The sequence below is a fragment of the Vanacampus margaritifer genome, chromosome 2, assembly GCF_051991255.1.
Source record: "Vanacampus margaritifer isolate UIUO_Vmar chromosome 2, RoL_Vmar_1.0, whole genome shotgun sequence".
In the NCBI taxonomy this organism is placed as follows: domain Eukaryota; kingdom Metazoa; phylum Chordata; class Actinopteri; order Syngnathiformes; family Syngnathidae; genus Vanacampus; species Vanacampus margaritifer.
The window spans coordinates 39,341,058-39,358,322 of NC_135433.1; the positions used below are offsets into that span (position 1 = coordinate 39,341,058).

The 17,265-nt window shown below is 41.1% G+C and overlaps 1 protein-coding gene across 1 annotated transcript in view; it reads right to left on the reverse strand.

The window, feature by feature from the left end:
* The window catches only part of LOC144044976 (ephrin type-A receptor 3-like), a 145,095-nt gene that overhangs the window by 62,874 nt on the left and 64,956 nt on the right, over nucleotides 1-17,265 (reverse strand). The window contains exon 6 of the mRNA XM_077559721.1: nucleotides 2,673-2,828. Within this exon, the coding sequence (XP_077415847.1) occupies nucleotides 2,673-2,828 (156 nt within the window). The remainder of the gene's footprint in view (nucleotides 1-2,672; nucleotides 2,829-17,265) is intronic.

The following is a 17,265-nucleotide window of genomic DNA, read 5'->3' on the forward strand; positions in this document are numbered from 1 at the left end:
TAAAATGTATGTTAACGAGTTAGTTCCTCTCGGTGTGTGTGTGCCAGCTGGGCTGACCATTCAGACATGTCAGGGAAGCCGCAAAGGCGCAAACACATGCCACTACGCTAAAGCAAACTTTAAAATAAAGCTGACCAAATAATACATTGACATCAATGCAACAGCCCTGGTGGATTTTACTTTGAAGTCTGCCTGCATGGTGGCGTGAATGCCAGCCTGACTACTTCCCTTTAACATTTCGGCTTGCATTATTGACGTTTTTATTGAAATGACATATTTTCTACCACCATTATCATAATGCAACCATTGCATAATGCAAGTATATTAAATAGCAAATTTAGGACGTGAAGAAACCGCAAGTTAATTACGCCGTCATTGCACGATACGGTACAAGTCGCCGGCGTTCGTGCCTGGTAGCTAATTGCTAGCGTTAGCATCAAGTGCCTGGCTAGTAAGAGTAGTTGGACAGCTGTTGCTTGGCTCGCTTGCTTTTCTGTGGAAAAAAAAAAAAAGTGGAACAATTCGATTCAGTTTAACTACGATTCGATTTGAGATGAATTGGCTCAGTTCAACCGGGTATGATGCTATGACTTTTTTTTGTCATTTGAAAGAACTTGTCTGTACTGTAAAAGTGCCATTTGCCCATTGGGGGGCGCTCCTGGCTCCTGGGTTTGCTCTCCAACCGGTGGCCCCTGCGGGGCCCGGAGGTTGTGCCTTGGCGCTGCCGTGGCCTGGGGGGCCCTGTGGGGGTTGTGCTTGCTCTGTCCTGGCTGGGGTCGACGGCTCCCCTCTCTGGTGGAGATTTTCATGCATGCCAGATCCACCACACCAGCATCTACCTAAATTCAAACACAATCTGCTTCTTCCTGTGGTTGTTGAATCGGTGGAGGCTGATGTCTGTGGATCTCACTCTGCTTCGTCTATCCTTCCTTCCTTTCCTCAGTCTTTCCTTTGGTCTCTTGAGGTCACCCTAATTTTTGGGAATTGAGATGTTTCTGGGGTTGGTGAAAGATTCTGGTTGGTAACCCGGTGGGTAGTAGACGATGTCTGGTCGGTGCTGGATTTCACTTTCCTTTCTTTTCTTTGATCCTTCCTCGGGTCTCCTGACAACCTCACGACTAGCTGTACTCTGAAGTATTCGGTGTAGGTCAATGGTATGAGATTTTTTATAGGTTTTAAGTGAATTAATGAGTACACACTCACACACACGCACACATACATACACACACACATGCATATACTCCCGCAAAAAAAATAAAGGAAAAAAGAAGAGCAACAATGATGACATGTCAAATCGATAAGATTACCGAATGAACAATACTAAGCTTTCAATTAAAAAAATGAAAAAGAAGAAAAGAAAAAATAAATAAATGAAATAAAAGTGCCATTTCTTTTTAAAATATTTTTCTCCATTAAGAGACGATTCAATACATATCGCTATATATTTCGAAACGGAATGATTTGATTCGATGCACGCGCATCTTTTAAATTCCAAAACTATTTTCCGGTTCAAAACGTTTTTTGTTATACCCCTAGCTCATATGTAGGGGTTTGAATTCCAGGAAAGTTTAACTCAAGGTCGCATAGACTACAAGGTCAAACTGAAGGTCAAAGTAAAGGTTAAAATGGTTCTCAAAGCTCTGCGACCGGAATCGGAGACCATGCAGGGGATAATTGAAGCTGTCTGTAATAAATCTGTCAGAAGAGCATACTGATTTATCCTGCTAATTCCATCATTTTCTTTTCCGCATGCCCCACTTCCCTCGGCCATACATAACTGTCCATCATCATCATTTGAGATCATGTGCCTGTTTTCCACACTGCGATTCCCCACATTTCCTTTCCCCTGTCTTAAGTGTCATTTCACATGCCTCCCCGTGACTTATATGTTCACCTTTTCTCCTTGTTTGATCCATTTCCCCTCTTCCCCTGCTCCTTCCTCGTTCCCATTTAGGGGAACATACATATTTGAAGGAGGCATTAGTCATTTTCAGCTGATAACACCTGTCACATCTCACCTGCTACAACGATTAATGAGTGTAATCTAGCATAACCTGATAATGGGTCTGCGCTGCAAGTGTGCGCTCTGGGGTGTTTCCGTGCAGAAGGTTCGTGCTCTTCTTCTCTCTCAGTCTTTGTCATCGTGTCACTGTCCTTTCCCGCCTCCCCCTCGCACATCCTTCCGTCTATCTCAATTCAACTCTTTGCGTGTAGTGTTCCCTCCTCATCCTCACCTCCCTGCTTATTGGACAGTTAAATCCCTTTGGCGGTGCGTGTATGTGCGTGTGAGACGGAAAGGTCAAGAAATTTCCTACGTGCTTGTGATAAGAGTATCAGCCTCATGTGTTCTCACGGCACAGTGACCTACAAGCACTCAGCTAACACGCATGGATGCATGGGTGTTTCATGTGTGCGTCAGGTGTGTTGAACAGGCAAAGCTGAAGGAAAAGGGAAACGGCACGCATGGGTTATTTGGAAACATAAATTGGAAAGCTGTCATGCACTGTAAATCCTTACAAGAACACATTACAAACTAATTAAATTTAATGTAATCCAATAGTTGTAACTTAAAGCCGCAGTTTGGTGCAGCATGCTATGAAATTAACTTTCATCTGTATGTGTGTGTTGGTGTGTGTTTTATTTCTTCATATTTCTGCATAAGGTTCACTCACGCGTGCACGCCATGGAGCGTGGATCGCTGTCGGCTCGGTAGAAGCCTTTCTCGCAAATGCACTCGGTGGCTTGCTCCTGCGGGGACGAGCTGTGAGGAGGACATTTGTTGCAGTAGGCGTCTGTGGCTGAGGCCTTGTAGGTTCCCGGTCTGCACGCTGGGGACAGGAGAAAAATACAAACATAAAGTTACTAAGGCGCAGATGATGTTCAATAAACATCAGTCACAAAGGCAAACAAATGCTGCTTTAAATGACAGAAATGTTGCAACAACTCGTGTTTACTACTTGTAGTTGGTTGAATCTAGAATATGAAGAAAAAGAAAATAGAAAAATCAAATGTCCACTCATTGGACATAACAATCAATAAGGAGGAACAATTCCATGGGGATGATAATGCTCAATTCAGGGCATCAAAGACGACAAAATGATTTCTTGACGGCCCTTTTTTTTTCATGAAAATAACATGACAGTGACGAGTACACAGCTGTTCCAATTGCAAACAGGGCTGACTGAGATTTAGCGTTCGCCAGCTTGCCAATGACGACTAAAAACCGCATCAGCTAAACTCAGTTTACAGTACCATTTGCCCAGATGGCGACCTGAAAATTATCATGAGTGGAAGAGTGCACGCTTTCAAACCACATTTATTTGGCGATTGAATCGAGAGAAGACGGCACCGTTATCACTACTTAAACACCATGATTTTGCGACGAGTATTGCGAGACTTCTTCCATACTTTCGCTTTTTCCATTCCAACGGCAAGTTTTCGTTTTCGACACAATCGACCATGTGGCGCTTCCCTGGATGGCACATGCATTGGCAAAAAGAGGCGGGCTGTAATCTGACTTCGAGTGGCAGTGTGGGTAATTTGTCTCGATCATGTGGCACTTTTTTTTCCCCGGACGGTACACACATTAGCAAAAAGAGGCAGCGGCCATGCTGATGTCCAAACTACGGCTCAGAGGCCATTTGCAGCCCACCATCCATTTTTCAGTGACCTGCGACATATTTAAAAATGGCATTTGACAATTGACACAGATATATATATATATATATTATATATATATATATATATACTGTGATTGGCTGGCAACCAGTTCAGGGTGTACCCCGCCTACTGCCCGAAGCCAGCTGGGATAGGCTCCAGCGCCCCCCGCGGTTAAGAAAATGGATGGATGGATGGCTATATATATATATATATATATATATATATATATATATCGACCGCCGAGTCAGATTGAATTGATTTCGAAGCTGAAGAGATATTGTACATTTTGCTACTATGCCGATACAGAAGACGACTGAGGGCTGGCTACTTTTCATGAATAGTCTCCAGGAGAGCCTCTGAAATGTACTCACAGTGTGGTGCCAATATCGAGTGCATGAAGAGTGTGTGCGCCGTGGCCGGTCACTGGCCGTGGCTCCAGGCTGTGTCGGGCGGCGTTCATTGCCGGACAGAGAGAATGGCGTGGTGCTACTCGGCGGGATTGTGGCAGAGAGGGGCACTACAGTACAATACTGTACTGTAATGTATGATCTGGCGAGCACTTCAATATTAACTTGCACGCAAAATAAGAGCTTTTATGGACATCAGTCCGCCTTTGTTTGTATCTGCGAATGTTCGTAACTCGGATGTTCGTAACGAGAGGACTCCCTGTATAGCAAAGTTTCATCCATATTCAAATTCCTGGTGAAAACACTGACAAAAAGAGCTTATTGCATCATGGCTCTGGCTAATCTCTTATACTCTGCTGCCAACTGCTGGCGTTTTTTTTTTTTTTTAAATAACTACCATTGCTATAAGCCACATCTTCATGCTCTTAAAGCCTTCTGTATCCTCTTGCATTAAAAAAAACTTTAAATAAAATGTGTAAATACGTTTTTGGGAGTGAAGGACAAAGCATTAAAAAAAATATGTTTTTACACATTGTGTTAAATACAATTAAATCGTCTTTTAACGTCATTCTAATATATTTCAAAACACATTTTAATCATTATAGTAATTATTTTGTATCTCACAGTTGGCGAGGAGAACCCACGTAAATGACCAAATATGGTTACGCTGTTATTTAGTCCTTGAAACACACTGAAAAAAAGAGCCAAACACGACAAAAGTGGCCAAGGGCACACAAACGAGGAGTTGTGGTGCGGCAAAGGCACTACTCGAGTAACTGACGGATCATGCGATGTGTCGTGCAGCACCCATGGCAACGGACACGAAAACAAGAGTCTGATTTAACGCATTGTGGCATTCGGTCTACGTGAGATCTTTTTGCATCAGGCAGGAAGACCGCGGGGGTCGTACTGTACAAAACACAGCCCAACAGCGTCGCAACTGTCACTACTCTTGGATGAGCGCCGGCTCTTCAGGCTAACGGGAAGGCACAGAAACACAGCCGCAGCAGTAACAGAACGTGACTACTGCTTGGCTCTGGCTGCATATTAGTCATTTTGTGCAGGCATTAACATTCCTCTTTGGTAATCGAAATACAAATTGTTTTTTATACATTCATAGGTCTAGTATTTCGCCCTTCTAAGCATACACTTCCTCTGTGGTAAATAGTAACACAGTCCACCAAATCCATGTAATGAAAATGAGGGTGTCTGACTCACCCCCACCCTCCCCATGAGTGTGCTTATGCATATTTGTCTGCAGAATACCAGAATAACTTGGACCACTGATGCGACAGAATCCACCTGGCACTGATTGTATGTTAGCGTGCCCGACCGACACTTGTGTGTTAAGTATGCCGCTAATGTGTTTGTGTGTAGGTGCGTCTGTGTGCCTGCTGATTGCTTGTGCCGGTGGTGAAGGTCACGGATTTAATCAAGGTACAATCCACTCATCCCAGGAAAGCTGTAAATTATCGCACTAATGCGCATCCCCGCACACACTTTCACACACACATACGGCCGACATATATGCAAGGCAGTAGTAGTTAACCTGCAGAGAGAGGGATGGAAATGTGGCCTAAAAGCAGTGTGATTTCTCAAAGTGGAGGTAAGTTCTTCCACCTGGATGCCGCGCTCGCTCGTGAGCAGGATGTATTTTTAGGCAAAACATTCATCATATTGGGAGCAAGGTCCACCAGCGCAATCCCCAAAAGACCCCAGAGAATGCTGGAACAGGAGACGCGCTGTTTGTAAAAAAAAAAAAAAAAAAAAAGAAAGAAAGAAGGGAAAACAAAAGTAAAGGCAAGGTAAGGAGAGGGAAGGACGTGGAGTGAATATTCTCCAAGGGAAGACTTTCTGGCCTCTTTCCTCCTTGCCGTCATCTTCCAAGATAATGGGTGCACTGTGTGCGTGTGTGTGTGCTTTGGCTGAGCTGTAGAAGTAGGGTGGGCTAGCATCTATTCTCCCGGGGCGTCTGATCCGGAGCGTCCTTGCTCTTGCCAGGCCTGGCATCCCAACAAGTGCCTGATCAAAGTCTGTGTAAAAACTTGGCGTCTTCGAGCAGCGCTTTGCTCCCCCAATCTTTTTCGCCTTGCTGCTCTACCTCATCCCACTTGATGTCGCTTCCATAGTGCCTGTTCTTTCTTCTGCCGCCCTCTTTTCTCTCATGGGATACCCGCTACCTGACGCCGTTCCCTTATGATTAATGCCTCGCCACAGTTAAGAAAAGACAGACGCGCGAAAAACAACCTCGCACATGCACAAAAGAGTCACACTCGAGATGAGAAGTTAAGCTACGGAAACTAGGCTGTAGAACGATGAGAATTCGTAATAAAAACGGAGAATCGAATGCCTAGACAGTCATAAAAAACTTTACTGGGATGGACGCACACAAGTTAACGTGTAAACGTGCCAGAGGTTAAAGATCGAGTAGCTTGATGCTACTTATGCTGCACCTGCTAGCTACAAGTAGCAATGGCCGTCGGTTGGTTACTGCTGTGGCTAACCACGTTGCAGAGTCACTCTTAAGTCAGTAATCATCACCTCCGTCGCTGTGCATAAGCTAAACTTTTCTTCTGACAAGTATCATTCTTTTGAAGGAAAGATGGAGAAGCCATGCTAATTGCCCAGTTAACCTAAGACTTTTACACCAGAATTAAGTGCTTAGAGTAATAACTTTTCACAAATGTCTGACTGGAACCACAATTAAACAACAAAATAGCAGGCACATTAATAAGTGTCTGGAATCGCTAGACCAGGGGTGCTCAAGATCGGTCCTCGAGAGCCCCTATCCAGCCTGTTTTCCATGTTTCCCTCCTGCAGCACAGCTGAATCTAATGATCAGCTAATCAGCAAGCTTTGCAGAAGCCTGATAACGATCCTGATCATGAATCAGGTGTGTTAGTGGAGAGAAACATGGAAAACAGGCTGGATAGGGGCCGAACTTGAGCACCCCTGCGCTAGACAGATCCAGAACCAGAAATGCGTACGCTATGCTGTGCGTCAGCCAGGAGTGGCCAATAAGGTTACAAATGTATTAATATAGCATAAAATATTTATAATATCAGTAACATTATTTGTTTGTTTTCACAATAGAGTCTTGAGTTTTGATTTCAACTTTTGAAGTCTGCACAATAAATGTCCTCAAAATTATATTACAGTAGATGTTTTTGTTTTTTTTCTCATCAATTCAGCTTAGTTTCTAGACGAGAAAATACAGTTTGCTGTTATAGACAATGTGAATTGAAGAAATAAAAATAAAAAAAACAAAAAAAATAAACAATTGTTCATTAGTTATTTGTCATATTCATATTGTTTAATGAAACCATTGCTTCAAATCCATGGAATTAACTTCTAAAGTTGTTCCTCAAATGAAATCACTGTTTTGCAAAACTGCTCCGCAAAGGGAAAAAACCCAACCCCAAAACAAAACAGATCGAGCCTTGATTCATAGGTTTCATGTTTTGTAATTCACAGATTCATGTTGATTTTAAGAAATCTAAATATATTTTTAAAACAGTATGATTTCAATAAAATTAAATAGATGAAATATGTAAATATAAAGTATGCTATAATCCATGATTCCTTTTGTCTGTATTTAGATGGATTGTGAAGGTGCTCGAAACTAATCACAGTGGTCAGATATTTAAGTGTTGGAGCTAGCGACACTGAAGTCTGTTGATCGGTTCATGCTATAGAGCAGTGATTCCCAGCCACTTTGTCGCAGCACATTAGTGCACTGTGAGAGATAATCAGGTGTGCCAGGGATAAATCAATTCCACCTAATTGGTCTGAAAAGTATCATTTACTTAATAGTAATAATATATTGTTGTTCATCAGCCTCGGCTAAAACGGTCTTCTGCTAAATGGCGGAAGGTACAATGAACGTGTGTAGCTACTTGTGTACATTCATTTAACAGAATAATAGTGCTGTGTTCACCTAAACAGGCCCAAGGTTTCACGCTGTACATTTGGAAATACACTGAGACAAAATCATCATTATTTCAGTAAATAGAGCCTCCATTTTTTAGGCAATTTTTGCTTGGTGGTTTGTCATGAGATTTTTTTTTTTAAATGTAAAATATGTGTCAACTGTAGGGATTATTTACTTCTAAGATGTGCCTTTTCTCAAACGAATCTTGCCTGTGTGTTGAACTATTAACATACAGAACACACGTCAACAGAAGATTACAAAATGTGTGGTGTCGTCCTTTGTTTTTCATGATGATTTTTTTTTTTATGAATTTCAATTAACGTTATTACACTTATGTTACGCCGCCTGCTCAAGACAGAACTTCATTGGCTCCACCAATATTCCACCTGCCATAATGATGTGTTAAGTGGGCTCCCGCAGTGTAAGATATAATTAACTAAAGAACAACTATCATGGAGGAAATGTAATAAAATAAACGTTGAAATAATCATTGACACAAGGAGGTATCTCAAACATGCTGCTGTGATGTCACATAATGGCGTAGAGGCCACGGACTTCCGACTTTTACACATCAGTGCCGTTTCCGGCCACTGCTGGCCGCGTTCCAACACTCGCACCCCCACCCCTGCGCCCCTCAACCGCGCGCTCCCGCTCGTTGGCGGCGTCTCAGCTATCTGAAATGCTTCGGACACTGAGACAGACACTACACACATCGCAGCCTCGCACCCGTCGACGGGAACGCGCAACCGAGGGGCAAAAAGGCGGAAACGGAAACAAAGTTGATGGGTGAAAACACGGAAGTCGGAAGTCCCGCCTCCTCCGTTATAGTCCATTTACACACATCACAGTCTAAAAACAGTTGGGTCAAAAGTAACTCATTTATTGATCAAAAATGGACCGATCCACTTTATGGGTCAATTTGACCCAACTTTCTGATTTGTTTTATACAAAATGACCCAATTTTTTGACCCAAGTAAAGGATCTGACCAATATTTATGACTTGTTTTACACTAAAAAGACCCATTTCTTGACTCAAAATTGGGTCAAATTGACCCAAATAGAGGATCGGCCCATTTTTGACCCATAGTTGGGTTATTTTTGTCCCAACTGTTTTTAGAGTTCACATACATCACATACCCTACTTACATACTATTGACACTTCATCATGGCTACACACTTGCCAATTAACTTTGGATCATTGTTGACTCTCACAAATGTTGCTGTGGCGAGCTGAATTGAAATGTACTGCTTGGCGCCTAATTAAGGTATCACCCATGTGACAAGCTATTGTGCCAGTAAATGCCCAATGATTTTCTTTTGGTGAGATCAGGGGCTGTGTGCGGATGCGGCGGCGTGAGTATGTTTCTCCTAACGACAAAGAATGGCCTCAGATCCAGTGTCTTATTAAATATTTATCTGGTCACCAGAGAGACTCCCTGTGTTTATGCCAATCGATAGCTCTTAGATATGATGTAGTAGAGCTACTCAGGACAAGCACGCTCTGATTGAGGAGGGAACAGCCCGCCTGTCTCCACCATATTTGAAAAATAAGATTTTTTTTTTGCTTTCTCCAGGGTTCTCTCTTCATGTTAAATTGACTTATAGGGAATCATTGTCAAAACTGTGGCACGGTGGGAGAGTGTTTAACACAGGGATGGGCAACTTAAATGTTAGTGGTGGACACAATTTTTCACCAGTGCTTTTTGGGGGGCTACTTGGGACCACACACTTCCTAAACACATGTATGACAAAAATGCTATTTTAGATATATGGACAAAATATGTGCTACTAATATATTTCATTTTTCATATGACATTTTTCAATGAATGTATAAAACCCAACAACAAAGGGTTTGAAGCAAACAAAATAATCACTTTTTTTCAGTGCATAAGGCTCTCTTGCATACAAATTTCCATTTAAGGACAGCATAATACCGTTGAACGCCAAACCAGCATTGAAAAAAAAAATAAATTTCAACTCACTCAAAATTTGATTATTGTGGCACTGTTTCATCATTCTAACCAAATCAGCAAAAAAAAAAAAAAAAAAACAGTATTAGGCCTGCTCATGTAGTATATATAGGGCAGTATAAGACCCAGTGAAAGTGCAACTAAGACATGTCTGTCATCTAGTGGTTAATGGTGATATTACAACTAGAGCTGTAACGATAGTGGCAATATTGTGATATTGCGATATCAAAACTGCCACAATATTGTCATGTCACAATATTAAAAGCAGCACATCTGTTAAAGAAGTCAGGTTGATTTCCATTCGTGCAGTTCTAGCACCCTCGAGTGGTTAGTTTTTTAGTGCAGTTTAATTTTCACAAGACATGTTTTGGCCCTTCTATGCTTAAAATCCACACTAATGGTCAGATGAAAGGGAACGTAATGTGCTTGTGAAGCGAGTCAATATGTGGAGGAACTCAATGTGTGCGTACGTTAGCAAGTAAGTGTCTCAATATTAAGTGTTATTAGAGATTGTAGGTTGTTTATATGCATTGTTGTTATGTACAAAAGCACAACATTGTGTGTTTTTTTAGTATGAGCTAATTTTTTTACAATATTGTGACTTTATTTTTAATCGCCAACCTCCACGCAATATTGTGATAATTATTGTATCGTGACCTTCATATCATGATATGTTTGGATATTGTTACATCCCTAATTACAACTCAAAGCTGTTGATACATAAATTGATACATATTTGAAGTTCAGGACTCACAAATTTGTAGTTTGTAAATATTTTTTTATAAATTTATCCCATTTACCGTCAGTTTTTCGTGAATAAAAAGTTAACCAGTATTTTTTTTTGATTTTTTTTTTTTGTTAATAATACTAATATTAATAATAATAAAATGTTATATATATATTTTTTTAAATCAAATTTTCCTTCTTTTTTTTTTTTTAATTAATCAAAATAATCAAGGGGCCACTCAACTGCATGCAGCCCATGGACCCCCAGTTGCCCATCCCTTGTTTAACACATCTGTCTCACAGTTCTGATGTGGCTTAAATCCGAGCATGTTTTTCGCATGCTTGCATGTATTTTCTGCAGGTACTCAGGCTTCCTCCCACATTCACCAAAAATGTGCAGTAGCTTCATTGAAGATTTTAAATTGCCCTTAGGTGTGAATGTGAGTCTGAATGGCTGTTTGTCTACCAGTATATGTGCCCTGCGATTGGCTGGCAACCAGTCCAGGGTGTACTTGGCCTTTTCACCCAAAGTCAGCTGGGATAGGTTCCAGATGGGTTCCTGACGGAACCTATACCATACAGCAAGCGGACAAAAAGAGCTACTAGCTGGGATATGCAACATAAAGCAGCAAAGGAGACATATTTATCAGTTGTAAATTGTGCTTTAAAGTAAGATGAAACCAGAGTGCATTTGTTAAAGCTCCAGAAACACAATTTCTTTGAAACTATAAAGCTGCTCTGTGTCAAGGGACATCTGGAGGTGCTTAAAAGCAGCAGAATGTTGTTAACGGCAAAGCCATATTAGCTGAAAAAAGGTGATGAAATGTCAGTTTTTGCTTGTTCCGCTGCTCTCAAGTTAATATTGCTTTTGCTTGATAAATGACTGTAAAGGTTATTAACTTCCTATCATGTGCTTTGCCTGCAAGTCACTTCACAGTTGTGCTTATTAATTCAAGTTGAATGTGGATGGGGAACTGGATCGTTTTAATGATTGTCTTTTCAATATCATTTACGTTTATTCATATTTATTCAGTCTTATGAAAACCACCAGCCCAACAGTAAATGAAAAGTGCTTAGAATTATTATAAAAGTGTATTGGGGAATAAACATTAACAATTTAATATCCGAAAATGAATAACAAATGAATCAAAGCATTGTTCTGATTTATTCAAACACAAATCTTCAGTCTTAAAAAGCACCCGTATCAAATTTAATCTGCACGCAGTAAAGCCTTCATTTGCTCCCCAGTTAATTTTTGGGGTGGAAAAAAAGTTCACACGGATACACACGCCTGCCAAATGGCTTTTTCTCCAGCATGTTCAAGCCTCAAAATGGATATTCGGCTAACTGCAGTTTGAAGAGGAAGCAGAACGAATTAGGTTGATGGTGTGGAATTGATTATTGGTAAATCATGTTTGGAAACAATACAATGCCCCACTCACTACCTGGGGCACTGTTGATTCGGTAGTTTTCTGTCTAAAAGAAGTGAACAAAGCTTTTGAAAAGCTGGCCCATGCCAACTCCGCCAGGCAACGATATTTGGCTCAAAGCAAACACAGAAGTCTATGAGCAATAAAATTAATGTCATTATTTACAGTTTATTTAATAAAAAACGAAGTCAACTTTTTTGATTAACTCTTTGACTGCCATGGACGTTAAAAGACGTCAAGTAAAAACCTACGGAGGGCCGCCGTCATCCAATTTTTATTTTATCTTTTTAAACGGGTGGAGGGAAGCCTTGGGCAGCTGTGGTGAAAGTTTCAAGCAGATCTAGTTAGCCTAATGACTATTTTTGGCCCCTAGATGGCAGCAATGACTCTCTTTTGACAAGATTGGGTAGGCGTCAGTAGAAGACGTGAGGCGGGGCTAGAGGGGACAATGGCTGGGGAAGGGAAGAGAACATGGCGACCGATTGCAAGCGGCTCACGCTCGAGCAGTTTTTTTCAAAGACGAAAAGCATCGACCAACGCTAAAGAGCACATTGATGACGACGATGATCATCATCGATGATGATGATGGTGACTCCGAGGTTGGAAGCATTGACGCGGCAGTAGAAGACGTGAGGCGGAGCTAGATGGCTGAAGAAGTGAACAATGGCGACCGGTTTCAAGCAGCTCACACTTGGGAATTTTTTTCAAAGACGAAAGGCATCGACCAACGCTAAAGAGCACATTGATGACGACGATGATCATCATCGATGATGATGATGGTGACTCCGAGGTTGACGCTGAAGTTGCAAGCGTTGACGCGGCGGCTATGAGGACGTCATAAAAGGTTCACCAGCTAGCGATGCTAACACCGGAAAACGCGGAGCACAACCGAGCACGCTCAGGCGGACGTTCAATCGGACGACGAAGAGTGCCCCGAGTCCAATGCATATTCATCGGAGTGGCGGCTACAGTCTGCTACTTGCTATTCCCCGGAAAAAAGGCCGTCAAGAAAGTGTAACGTATGCACGCGAAAGGAGCCATCGCAAGTGAAACTAATCTGTTGTGCAAATCCTGCTGCGTCTCCTTGCACGCATGGGAGCTTTACAAAAAGAAAAACTGTATTTGAAACATCCACATAATTGTAAATAGTACCACAGTTGCACACATTTGTAAATAGTTTGCGAAATTGTTTTGTCAAATTGTTATACTGTTGAATGGAAATAAACATATTTTGAAACCAAAAAACACTTTTTCATTGTTGGTGATAGCGTTTTACAGAAGTAAAGCACTATTTAGGTGTTTGTGGCATCATTCATGGACAAAAAGAAGTGTACAATTCACTAGAGTGCATGAAATAACATCGTTTCACAAAAAGCTCTTTTTCTCCGCTTTTTGTTTCAAAACAGAGCATTTCAGTGAAACTAACCATTTTCTATTGTTGATTACTGAAGAACGGAATAAGGTAGAAACAAACTTTTTTTTTGATGAAAGATGAGAGTTCAATCTTTCATTTGGTAGTATGTGTGTTTCCATAGTCCAAACACAACATTTTCTGTGGACCTTGAAAGATCAGTCAAAATGCTTAAATCGGCTGGCACTGGCGACATCCCGTTTCTGAAAACGTCTGGCAGTGAAAGAGTTAATATTTCTCTGTAGACAATCTATGATAGCTGCTACTCAATAATCAAATACCCACACAACTCTGTAATTTTGTTGGCACTATATTTATGAGTTGCAAATACGGTGGTGCTTTTAGTTTAATTCATTCTGCGAACAAGCACTTTGTGCTCCTTGTGGTGTATGTACATACCTCGGCCACCAGGGGGCAGTATTATATAGACACGCATAGTACAAATAGTGACTCAGTAAGCTGCATAACCTGTATTTTAGTCAATTTGCACAGAAGGTAAAGAACATGTGCCTGTCAGAATTGTTGTATTGTCTGTCTACATGACATTTGTGTTCAAACACACATTGCTTAAAAGGGTTTAAATCAAGTCAGACCAGCTACAGCATGTTGCATTGTGTATTAGCATTAAGCTAGCAGACTTTCATATGGCAAAGTAGTGCGGCTTGGTCAAATACACAATTTTCAAATAGAGATGCAATGTCAATTTGTTTGCTTGCAACACAAGACAAAAAATTGGCTAAGCAACACCTCGTATCTAAAAACAAAACAGTCAAGTCCCTTGTAAGTCGAGATACCCAATATCCTGTTCTTTTTACCGAGACAGGCTAAAATATAGTGTACTGTACTTATTAGGGGTGGGAATCTTTGAATGTCTCACGAATCGATTCGATTCCAATTTTTGGGTCTGCGATTCAATTCAGAATCAATTTCCGATTAAGAACGATTTTCGATTCAAAATGATTTGATTGACAATTATTTTTGCTTCAATCTATAGATGTCCAAGGAATTTTAATGATTTACTCCACTTTGGCTCGCTAATGCTAATTAGCACGCTACTCGCGGCACTTTTATCACTCAAAAGAACGGCTCCACGCTGGAAAAAAAACAACTTTTATTGGAATAACTTGATCGTGACTTTTTCCTTCTACTCTCTAACAGTGTATTAATCCGCGTGGAACCACACTGCCCTTCAGTGGCCAAACCGGGTACAACAGGAACAGCGCTCCAAATAAAGGCACACACAGACAAAGGCAAGACAGTATAAAATAGTTTAAATAAAATCCATTTGGGGACATTTAAAATCGATTCTGAATCGTACTAAATGAGAATCGTTTTTTTTTTTTGCCACACCCCTAGTACTTATTCAAACTGTACACTTTAGTATGTTTACATGGTGGTGGCATTGAGTTTGCCTGCGCAAATGCCACCGGTTCTAAGTGTCCCGCCGACTAGGAAAGGACTTGTTAGCAGTCCTGTGGAGATTTATAAGCAAATACACAAACGCACACAAGCACAAAGCCAATAGCTCTCGGTCAATACTTTCTAATTACAGCCAAACAGGTGGTTGCTGAGACTGTGTGCTCGCTTGTCTACTCCAGACTCTGGCGCTAGTTGGACTGTTAATTGCTCCTTTCCTGGCCCTCTAAAGACAATTGCTTCAAGGCAAACATTGGCTCGCCATCAGGACCACTGAAAAGGGAGAAAAGTGTGTGTGTGTGTGTGTGTGTGTGTGTGGTGGTGGTGTTGGGTGGGCACGATGTGTACTGAATGTGCGACCAAATGCTTCTGTGTGTGTGTGTATTCTTTTGGGAGGGACGTTGTTGTAAAGCCTGGTGGCCCCCCAGGAGATGAGCGCCATAATGGTCACCATAGCAACGGGCTTTCTAGCTGGAACCCTCCTCGTACCCCTTGAGTGCTACGGCTCCCGAAGCAAAGTAGCACTCAATGTGTGTGTGTCTGTATGCTATCCAGGCGTTAGTTGAGGCCAGCTGCTTAAAAATTGATACATCAAGCGTCAGTGGAGAAATGTGATGAGATTGAATGTGACGTCCTTTACGGCCACTAGGGTCGCATCTCTGTTCGTGTTTGTGCTCGAGTGCATATTGCCGTGAAAAACGTGTTTACACTTGAATTGACACGTCCGCATGCTAAACAAACTTAGGGTCCACATTAACAACACCTAGCACGGAGCCTACAACGGTGCTGTGTATTCAAGTGAGTCACCACAAGGGTTTCTTAGTGATTTGCAGAAGATTGCAAAAAGCTGCAGAGGAATGTGCCGTGTGACTCCATGCGGCTGAGTTTGTGTGGGGAATTGAGATGTCAAGTACTCTGCCGAGACTAACGCTTGTCCCTATTTTTAACAGCGTAATGCCTTGTAAAACGCATACACAAATGCTGTCGTAATGCCGGATCCCTTGGACCAATTAGATTTCTCGTCCTTAAGGAATTGTGTTATCTTTAAACTTCTCTAGGGAATTTTTGCCATAAGTTGCATCATCTATTGTGGGGTTAAGTACTGCGGTATAGTGAGTGTTTTAAATCGCATAAAAATCATGTAAACCTAATGAGGATAAGCGGTTTAGGAAATGGATGGATGGACTACAAATAATAGCTGTGTTTGTCTTTTTATGCTAGCGATTTATAGTGATAGGTAGCATGATCTAAAAATCAGTAAAGGTTAAGAATCTCCCTTTGCTGGTCTGCTACCTCAGTGGCAACTTGGCAGCCATTTTTGTGTGTGTGTTTTTTTTTTTTATATATATATATATATATATATATATAGAAAGCATGGAATGAGCCCTTCAAAAGTCTCTAAATAATCCATAACAAAAACAATAGACATCTAAAGTACACAATCTATTCTACTGCCCACGCTGCTTTTTTCAATAATCTCCCATTTGTGCTCGTTGAGTTGAGTTTTTAAGGGCTAGTATCAGCATTTGAAACATTGAACTACTTTTGACCTATTGATGTATCAGAATTTTGATAAGATAAGAACTTGTAAATGAGGAACTGTTTCCTACTGTATTTATGCATACTTAATAGACAAAGTTTTTGGGAAATACACAGAAGACGCTGTGTTGAAGTCATTTGCCGACCAAATATGTTAACTCTTTGACTGCCAGACGTTTTCAAAAACGGGTTGTCGCCAGTGCCAGCCGATTTAAGCATTTTGAGTGATCTTTCAAGGTCCACAGAAAATGTTGTGTTTGGACTATGGAAACACACATACTACCAAATGAAAGATTGGACTCTCAGCTTTCATCAGAAAAAAAAGTTTGTTTCTACCTTATTCCGTTCTTCAGTAATCAACAATAGAAAATGGTTACTTTCACCGAAATTCTCTGTTTTGAAACAAAAAAACGGAGAAAAAGAGCTTTTTGTGAAACGATGTTATTTCATGCACTCTAGTGAATTGTACACTTCTTTTTGTCCATGAATGATGCCACAAACACCTAAATAGTGCTTTACTTCTGTAAAACGCTTTCACCAACAATGAAAAAGTGTTTTTTGATTGCAAAATACGTTTATTTCCATTCAACAGTGTAACAATTTGACAAAACAATTTCGCAAACTATTTACAAATGTGTGCAACTGTGGTACTATTTACAATTATGTGGATGTTTCAAATACAGTTTTTCCTTTTGTAACGCTCTCCTGCGTGCAAGGAGACGCCGCTGGACTCGCACAACAGTTTACTTTCACTTTCACATTGGTCCGTTTTGCA